General features: G+C 42.4%; 1 protein-coding gene across 1 annotated transcript in view; it reads right to left on the bottom strand.

The window, feature by feature from the left end:
• Window positions 1–10,580, bottom strand: part of fgf22 (fibroblast growth factor 22) — a 39,397-nt gene that overhangs the window by 5,369 nt on the left and 23,448 nt on the right. The window contains exon 2 of the mRNA XM_050054881.1: window positions 308–411. Within this exon, the coding sequence (XP_049910838.1) occupies window positions 308–411 (104 nt within the window). The remainder of the gene's footprint in view (window positions 1–307; window positions 412–10,580) is intronic.

Genomic DNA, 10,580 nt, shown 5'->3' with positions numbered 1-10,580 from the left:
TTGTCACTGCTGGTTGGGTGTCTCTTCTCTGCTATTTATTTTGACAGTGGAACAAGCCAACTCAAGCTGCAGGTATCATCAGCCGTGGGCCCAGGTGTACAGCCATGATTGATTGTAACACTCTGAACTTTCTCTGGACTTCCCGGCAGAAGATTCCCTTCTCTTCATCAGAATCAAACATGTTTGGGTAGGCACTCATTTGGGACCCCTATACACATATACCTCCCCTACCCTCGCCACCCTCCTCCCCTTTCACAGCCCTCCCATCTTGACCTCCAGAAACAATGTTGCCAGGTTGTATACGCACCGATCCAAAGAGCGTGCCTTTCTTGGACATAGCTAAGTACAGCCCGGTGCTGACAGATTTGATGGCAACAACTCCCACACTGACAGATCGGATTTCCATCAGGCCTGGAAAATAAAAGAGGGAACAAGAGTCTGGGTTAGAAACATCTAGCTTTGGGAGTTTCCCCATCAAAAGCCACTCTATCATTAGCGATTAGGATACCAGACAGCCATATGCTCCGGGGAGAGGGAGTCCAAGAGGAGAGAAAAAGAGACACACATACACAGGACATGCACAATGGCCCGAGAGAGCTCCCTTTGTGTGAAGACAAGTCAAGCTTAGCATTTCTAACATCATTTTAAGGTTTGATCATATCAGAAAAGGCAGAAAATTAACATTATTTTCTCATAGAAGCTTAATTGAGCAACTTTACCTATGCACACCTATGGACCACATCCTGAACTACATAAAATTTGTAATACACACTTCTGTAGCACACACATACACGCTGTCTGAGTATGCTTCCATTCAAACCTCCTGACTCCAGATGTGACACTCCATCCTTATGATGCCCAGTGTTGTTTACTGAGGGACACAAAACCAGTGTCTGCGGGCCACTTAAGCAGCCACTCCAACTCACTTCACCCCATGAAAAAGCTGGCAAGCTTGTGGGCTAATTGTTTCCTCTGGGCACTGATTGCAAACAAGTCCCATGTGGTTCACTCTTGATCTGGTTTTTGTCTGCACACAAAAATAAAGGCACACACCCATTGTCATGGCTACGACGAGGAGATGTTTGGGAGATGACCTGAGGGCTTACCGCAGGGTTCTGAATAGCAGCTAATTGCTAGAGATGAAGCTCTCTTCTGGATGATATTTTTCTGGCTTTATTCACCCACTTACACCTTCAAAAGTGCCCTGATGTGGCCCTGCTATCTGATCAGAGCACGGAATCGTCTTTTAACACCCCTGAAAACCAAGTCTGTGCAGAGAAAACATGTTGCTGCTCAAGGGCTAGGCACTGCAGTATATTTGTGAAAAGGGGATTGTTGGCTTTGGATAGATGCTGTAAACATAGCACCAGATCAAGGTGCTGACGGACAGGGTGATCCAAAGCTGGTAGGAAACGCAAGTCATAAAAGCAGCAGTGGGCCACTGGCCACCCAACTGACCAACCCCCAGCTGCTTTGGTACAACCGCAAGTCTTGTGCAGGGCAGTGACTGAGCAGTCTTACTGGTCTAACCCATCCAGCAATGAAAAATAAACGCTCACATCAGGGGTTTTGCAGGTGCTACCCCCCTTTCTACTTATTTATTTGTGCAAATTCAGATTTTGTTTGGAAAGAAGAGTAAAGCTGAACTTGGCACAAAGGCTTGACTTAATATGTTGTTGCATGAAATAATGAGTTATGTATTTGTTTTAGAACTAGCTTTAAAAGGTACGTTCACATTTTTTCCAAGTCTGTCTTAATACACAAGTCCTCTGAATTAAATGGCAAAATAAGTTGTTTGTCCATCCTGATTTTATGACCCTTATTGGCAAGATGACATCATTTGTCTGTACCTGCCAGAAGCATCTGTTCTCTGTTTCATAGTTTACGTTTGGTTAGGTTTAAGCACAACAATGACTTGGTTAACTTTAGGGAAAGTTCATGGTTTGTTTTAAAATGAGTACTTGGGTAAGGTTATAGAAACATTGTGGTTTAAGCTTAAATTACTACTTTGCTAAGCTTATGGATGCTTCGGCTTCATGGCCACAACAGTAAACACCTGGTTAAACTGTTCCCTTCCAGACATGTTTTAACGTGTGTAAAAATACTAATTGATTAATTAACATTTTGTTTGAGATGGTTTTACCATATACAAAGAAAAAAGAAAATTATCCCTGTTTGAGAAGTTCTGGATCTGGCCTCTGCCTACGCTGTTCCATTCACTTTCTGCTTTCTCCAGTGCTAAAACAAAGTGTGGAGATAAGTCTGACTATGTGAGGCTAGTGCTAGGTTGACTGGTGGAAGAGCAGTGTGCATCAAGATGGCTAACATTAGCATCAAAGGAAACTGAGGTATTCAGCCATACATGTTTTTAGACCGATGCAGACTCAAATGAGGAGTCTGCTGTGCACCAAAATCAGCAGTTAGCAGTCGATCAGAATCGTAGGTGTAGTTAGCATCTTTCATTTGTTGATGTTGTGTTTTAGCTTGTTAGCTTGTAACTGGCAGTGGCTGACACAGTGTTACTGTCTGTGAAACACACAATACTATCTGCTAAGGCAGTGGTTCCCAACTGGTACAGTAAATTTCCAGCACAGAGCTTTCATTTTAAAGTGCCATTTCCTGCTGTAGAGAGAGTGAATAATGGACAGCTACTCAACAGAGACAGCAAACTAGCTTCACAGCGTTGCCAAACACAGGTATGACTCTCTCTGTGTGGACCTTGAACTAATGACTATGGAGAAATATGGAACACGTGGCGGGACCAGTTGGGAACCACTGTGCTAATGTGTTACAGTGTGTTCACATAGGTGTAGTTTACACCCAAAAACTAAACACTCTATCATTTGCTGTCAAAACTGACACCATGCTAATGAGAACTATTACTCTCTGTACTGACAAATCCGCTCTGTGCTGGCAGTTGCCGGTGTTGTGTTGAACTCTGTTCCCCCATCAATATGTTTCCCATATCTAGTCTAGCTTGCCCAGTGTACATTTGAATCTCGGATTTTAGGTAAATGCACAGTAATGGTAGCCTGGAAATCCAGACCCAAATCTAGAAAGATTTAGGGTCTGGCCATGAGTAATGAAAATGGCCCAACTCGAGGGCCGGCACCAAGCATGCATTTGTAAATATCACTGCATGCAATTGGATAACACTACGACCAATCAGAACAATACACGGGGTGACGTATACGCTTAGCTACCAGCGGAGCTAACTGGTAGATTAGACTCTTGCCTTATCCGGTCGGCAAAACAGCAAAAAACGTCCTTCTTGCAAAGGAAAGATTCGAGCGCCGTCTTCTGTTCCTCTTTTAGAGAAAAAGTCAAGTCTAACTCGTTCATTGTAGCGGCCAAAGCCGTTTCAAACAACTGGTGTTCATCCGTAGCCATCTTGCAATGTTTACTGACTGATTCTGGACTTTGTCGTCACTGCGCTGTCATCATCTGTTTAGCTTGCCTCTGGTCCGCCTATATCGGATACACCGATGTGATTGGTGCAGCTCGGTTTCATGGGCATAGGTAATGAGCATCATTACTGATTGCCAGAGCGACTCGCTGAGCAAATTCAAATTGCGCTCTTGCGAGAACTCTGGATTTCCAGGGTACAGTAATGGCCCCCTTCAGTGAAAACACCTCGATTGCGACGAACTTAAAGGCTTGGGAACGATTGTGGCCTTGCTTAGAAAAAACAACACTGACTGTAGGTTGTAAATCTGATGTTTTGTTGACTCATTCAACCATGCAAACTGTCTCCCTATGCTGACTGTTTTACTCTAATGTAACACCTGACTTCCTCCTTTGCTCCCTCTTCATTACTACAGCTGCTGTAGGTCTTTGTCACTTGATAGCAAACAGATGTTTTGGGGCTCACACTGAAACAACTGGTGGTGTTGTTCTTGGGTCTCTAGCAGGGCTGCCCCCGACTAAGAATTTTCCTAGTCAACCAACAGTCGTTACTCAGGGCCATTAGTCGACTAGTTGCCCGCATGTTTACGATATTAATGTAATTGTTAAATTATACATTTTGGGCGGGGCAACACAGTGGTTTGAGTTTAAGGTTAAGTGACTTCTGTCTGACTGCCGAGTATGGCCACTTCCTGTGTCTGTCCTTTCAAATTAAATTTTGTTTTTTTTTTTCTCTTTGACCAAGTGACCGATGAAATCATGCCGACTAATGACCTTTCTGGTCGACTAATGTTTGGTCGACTGTTAGGGGGCAGCCCTAGTGTCTAATACAGAACTCAGATGCTCATATGTGCATTGAAAGTGCTTTTGGTTTTCTGTATTTGTACCTCTCATTAGTACTATGTAGTTAAGAGATCCCCTTCTGAAGTAATCTGATGCAAAGAGATGGGGAAAAAAACTCTTTACAGCCAGCATGGACAGGAACAATAATTACAGCGACACAAACAGTTTCCATTTGGGGCATGTGAGTATTCATAACAGTCTTGAAAATGCGACTGCAAACAAAGGTGCTACTAACCGCTCTTCTCTACAGCTTAGCTGCTAATATTATCAGACCACTGGTTTCAAAGAGCACATCTGAAGAGCTCCACAACTTAAAACACACATCTGCTGGTCCCATCACTCTAAACACAACTATCTCAAACTTTTTTCTTTTTTTTCAGCTCTGAACATCCCCAGTCGTGCTTACCAAGTGAGGTCATCTACTTTATGCACAAAGAAGTACAGAGAGTAAAGAGGAGGAAAGAAAAGACGAGGAAGGTAAACAAACACAAACTCCTGTTGAGTGTCTTTCTTCTCTGACAGGACCGTGTAAATGAAGCCCTCTCGCCGCAGCTGCAGGGAAGGGAGGGGAATGCCTCAGTTGAGTCCATCCAGGTACCAGCCCAGCTGCACCCCCATCATTCCTGCGCTGCCTCTGATCCTCCGAGGAAACATTAACACTTTGATGGCAGCCTCCTCTTTACGAGCTGTGTTTACAAACACCGGGTGTGCTACGGTGGCACCTGGAGCGTGCAAGGGACTCATAAGCAATTAGCTGAGGCCCGGCTGGTGATTGGAGCGCTGCAAGGATTTATGGGGGATTAGTCCAGGCCAATGAAAACCGCTGGTGCCTGAAAGTGGTGCCAGCAGTCATTGCCATTATTTGCTGGTTTGAGTTCCAGGCACAGTAGGTGTGTTGGATGGATGTTTGTCACATCTGAGACGTTGCAAAGAGTTGGCCGTGAACAGTTAAGTCAGGTTTTAAAAGTTTAAAAAAAATTCTTGAACAAATCGCAGTTTAGAATAGTCTACTAGCTAATATCTGTATTGATAGGTAAGTTTGTGTTAGCAATAATTTTGCAAAGCATTTCAGCAAAAACAAGACTGTAGCACATTAAATATTGTTCAGTCTCTTTTCCAGTCTCATAGGTAGCCTACATGTCATTTCATTCATACATGCTGCTGTAGCAGCCAGCAGACACAAAAGATCTGGGGACATGAAATGGGGATTTCACATTGTCTCAAGGAATCACTCGGGCTCTGGACGCTTGACCACACATCTATAAAGACCAGTTAGATCCATATAACTCACAGTCCCCCCTTTGAAAAGTCACTCCATTGTGCTGGAAGCCTGAGAAATCAGAGCGAGGTATTCCAAGCTATTAGAGGGTTTTCCTAACTGCTGAAATCCAAAGGTCACTTTACTGGAGGGAAAGGCTGTGTGCTGAGTTTAGCCTCCAGACTTGTAGAAATTTGCTGTGATATAGATGTTTTCTAGAAGTATGTATTTTTGACTGAAACTTACGTTATTATAAAAGGGTTTTAAAAATATAGTCCACTGATTTGATTGATGGTGGCTCTTTAGAAATGCTAAAATGATTTATCTGGATTTTTTGTAGCCCCCTGCAAACCAACATAAATTTTTGTTGTATCTCACATTTTAAGTGCATTATGGGGCTAATCCTCTCTTTAATAATCCTTTTTTGTAACATATGGCCTGGTGTAAATTCAAAGAATTGTAATCTACACAAGAGGGCAGGAATATTTAGTTTGCTCTAATAAAATGATCTTATTCTAGTATAATGTTTGACTATGTTTAGAGAAAATTAAAGTTTTTAAAATTGTGAATAATGTTTATTCAAGAACTGTTTCAAATCTTTAACAAAATCACAATTGAAAAGAAGAGAGAGTAACAATTGAGACAAATTAATTCTTTGTTCCTGAGTTGCATTGGAAACTGAGGGTCACTCCCGCTCCATGTTCTGCTGAGCAAGTATCAACTGATGGCCCTATTGAGCTCATGAAAAAGGTACTTTTGGCTTCCCACTTGCAATTGGCAAGATCTCTTAACCTTTGACATGTTTTGGCTGGGACTGTCAATAAGCTCAAGCTGCCATTACAAGCAAATCCTGCACTATACATGTCTAGTCAACTGTGGACTTGCCATTTATTTCTCCTCTATGGGATTTTTAAAAGCATAGAAAAAAGTCTTTTACCCAGTCTTTTTTTTTTTTTACTCTTTCTTTTCTTTCCGTCCCCCATTTTTTGGACGTTAGCCCAACGTCAGATCATTCAAGCCTTTTCTGACTTTGGAAAAAAAAAGGCAGAAAGGAAAGAGAGAGACACTCTCACGGGGTTCCCTTTTGTCAGACTCATGGTATGGGGGAGGAGGAGGGAGTGAGTACAGGGTGAAGGTGCTGGTTATAAGATGGGGGTTTCGGTGGTGGGGGCAGGCGCTTCCAATGGCTGCTCCCCCAAATAAGTCTTTGTTACTCACCTGAGAGGTGAAGAGCTAGACAAGATCTTATTAATGACCAAGCGTTTTGAATGGGGCTCTACAAAGTGTGGCAAAATGGTTCCTTTCATCGCAAATTTAAAGCAGAAAAGAGTGAAAGACTGAGCAAAGAGAGAGTGAGAAAAAGAGATTTTTCTGCTCCTTTCCTCCTGTCTTCTTTTTGTTCCTTTTCCCAGGTCTTTAATTTCTTGGGTTGCCCCCTTGAGCAGCCCTCCATGGCTCAGTGCTCGACCAGAGCAGAGCCTGGGAATCTTGGAGTTCCCGCTGTGCTCCTGCTCTTGATTGACATACCTTTTCAATTATTTCACAGTTTGCTTGCTTTTTAAACGAAGAGGGCCCTGTTGTTTTTTTCCTTCTGCCCTCCTTTTCAAAACACAAGCTTTTCATGTCGGGTCTGGGCTGCCGGGCCTAATGGCTGTGACCAGCACCTTTGATCTGCCATGACCCCCTCGAAGGGTCTGGTACTGGGCGAAGCAGCCGCCTGTGTGTATCAGCACAGACAAAGGCTGCATCACTCACTATTGCTTTAAACACCTTGAGAGATTACCATGAGAACAGGCGCTCTAGTGGAGGCCATCACAGGTGCTGTGATATGGAAACTTGGACATTAACCCTTGAATGTACAGTAAAATACCAACCAATGACTAGCAAGGACTTGTGGAGAACCTGCATACAATTTATGTTTTCACCAAAAAAACAAACTCAGGTATATTCTAGTATATTTACGCATCTTTGGCTCATGGACACCACTGCACAGTTTTCACTGGTTTTTGAGGAACCATTGAGAACATACACTGCACTGACAAAAAATAATACAGAAGCTACACTCACTACGGGCTTTAAATGCAAGCCAACCTGTAATCCACTTGGTGTGTTTTCTGATATAGATTATAGTTAGAAACATCAGTCAAAATGTTGTTTTCAGTGTTGCTTGCACTGATGCAGAATTTCAGAAATGTTTGAGACAATCCGACAATCACACCAAATTAACGCAGTGATTGCCTGGAGGTGTGGAAGCTGGCAAGATTTGAACTTCTCTCCTTGGGCGTTTTCTCACATGAACTCAGGAAAATGTCCAGAGATTAGGTCCGTACATTGTCCAGAGTTTCCCCGTCACACGTGTAGCACACAACATGAGATTATCTGTGTCGCAAGCGTTCTCACCTACTGGAAATACTCAGTTTGGTTGAGGCAAGGGATGGCGCATGGGCTGAGCGTGCAGGAGGCAGAACAAGACACGGATTACAATGCTGTCACGTAGCCAGTTGGCCATAAACAACAGTGTCTTGCCGTTCCTTGAATTTGTCTGGGGATTTTGGCTTTTGCCCTCACCGACAGAAGTCATCTCTCCATTTAAACATTTCGTTTCTGTCTCTCTTTAAATTACCTGTCTTCTTCACCCTTGGATGTTTGTTTTCTTCTGGTTTTGAGCTGCATGATAGAAACATCACCAATATGCCCACTTGCTCACTACGAATTTTCGGACAGTGAACCCCTATATTCACACATGAGCTCAACCAAACATTACACAGACTTTGTGTTGTGATTACAGTGATGTGAAAGTGAAACAGAGTTCTTGGGCAGAGATTCTGTGGCAGTGGGGTGCAGTCAGAAGGAGGCTGTGATGGCAGGGTTTTCCCCACTTTCCCCACTAAGTTTTGCCTGTAGATGTGGTCAGACGACGCATCTTACAACCCAGTTTATTTATAGCACACAGAGGCTTTTAGGTGTATACAAAACAACCAAGATATTAAAGGAATGCTTCAACCATAAATTGATATTTTGTACATCTGTTACTGAACCCATGAGTAATTAAGTTGAATTTGTGAATAAGGCTATGCCTCCACAGTGAACGACGAATCCAAAAACAAACAAAATTCTGTTTACAAACTCTCACACTACTCACACGTACCATATAATCAAAGCCTCATTAATCCAGTCGTATGCTCAGTACTTCCCAAACACATCCTCACTAAAACCTCACTATTTAAAACACTTCCACATACGAGTAGCTCACCTGGACAGGTGTGCGATTGAACTCTGTGAGTGCATTCTACTGAACAGTTCAAATGCACGTGAGACTGTTGATGTAGTTTTTAAATAGTGAGGTTTTAGCGAAAATGTGTGTAGGAAGTACTGAGCATACGACTGGATTAATGAGACTTTGATTATATTGCACGAATTGGGTGAGAGTTTGTAAACAAATTGGTTAGCATTGTCGCCTTACAGCAAGAGGATTTCTGGTTCAAACCTGGGGTGGAGGGTTCAGGTCTCAGGGTGAGGGATCCCCTCTGCGCGGATCTTGCATGTTCTTCCTGTGTCAGCGTGGTTTTTCTCCGCGTACTCCAGCTTCTTCTTACAGTCCAAAGACATGCAGGTTGGCCATAGGTGTGAATGCGAGTGTGAATAGTTGTGTGTTTCATGTGTCAAGCCTGCCTCTCACCTAATGTCAGCTGGGATAGACTTCAGCACTGCTGCAACCCCCACCAGGATAAGCTGTTACGGACAATGAATGAATGTTCCTAATACGACCCCCTTTTACCTTAATTCATTAAGTATTTTCTCTGTTTTTGGATTCTGCGTTCACTGTGGAGGCGTGTGGGTAAAACACAGTTTTCTTTACAAAGTCAGCATAACACAGGGTGAGTAATTGATCTTAAACATAATCTTAATCAAAATCTTAAACATTAATTTAGACCACATATAAAAAGTGGCTCAGAAAATGGTTCCATTGTGATTTTTTTCTGAATGTGGTGCCATTAAGAAGTGATGTGTTTCACTTGATAGGAAAAGAAAATCTGATGTGAGATAGGTTTACCTGCAGTCTGAAAGGCAGCCAAAGAAAAACAAGCATACATGCACGCTTGCCCTTTCATTTAATAGTCCATAAAGCGTAATCATGACTTTTGATTTGGGGCAGAGGCCACTGTTTATGCCCTGACAATATAATGTTGAGCCACAAAAACTTTGATTACGGCCCTTGTGGTGACAGATCAAATCCAAAGCAAGTGGTGTGTCAGCAGAAAAATAACAGCTTCTGTGTCAGTGGGTCAGAGGCCACGCGGAGAGCAGAATCAGTGCTCTGCTTTCACTTTAAACATGCTCTGTCTGAGAAATATACTTAACAAATGTATACACATAATGAAATATCAACATAACATATGTTTCAGTCAATAACTACATATCTGTGTTACCTTCCTAATTCTTGGTGTGAGTGGAAGAAAAATCCAGACACTTTATAATGATTGGTAGCTGATGAAGGAATGTCTTGTCAGGAGACTCATATACTGAGAGGCTGATGGTTACTTATACACAGTTATCAATACACTGATACATCTACTTTGTGGCATATGATACTGGATCGGTGATGATCTCATTGCAGTGAGTGGCTGATAGGAAAGCTGATCTTCAATTTGCTGTGGGATATGACAGTGCTGCTGAGGCAGAGAGATGATTTACAGGAAACGCAGTGTGCTGGACTGAAATAGTTTGCAATTTGGATTTTATTGTGTATTTCACTCTTTCACAAAGATGATGATTAAGTCTCATGATTTTTAAGGCCTTACACCAAACAACTTTTCAAGTGATTTCACCATCGCAGACAAATTTTGATGATATGAATATTGATAAAATATGTTGATGCCGAATTGACAAGGATGCTGTAGACATATGATGTTTTTTGTCTTGTTATTCTTGAGTTACAGTCAGGTCCATAATTATTTGGACAATGATACAGTTGTCGTCATTTTGGCTCTGTACACCACCACAGTGGGTTTTAAATGAAACAATGAATACCTGCTTAAAGTGCAGACTCTCAGCTTTCATTTAAGGCTTTTTT

The sequence above is a fragment of the Epinephelus moara genome, chromosome 10 (assembly GCF_006386435.1).
Source record: "Epinephelus moara isolate mb chromosome 10, YSFRI_EMoa_1.0, whole genome shotgun sequence".
Lineage (NCBI taxonomy): Eukaryota > Metazoa > Chordata > Actinopteri > Perciformes > Serranidae > Epinephelus > Epinephelus moara.
Note: the sequence above shows the minus strand (reverse complement) of the source record. Positions and strands in the feature narration are given on the sequence as shown.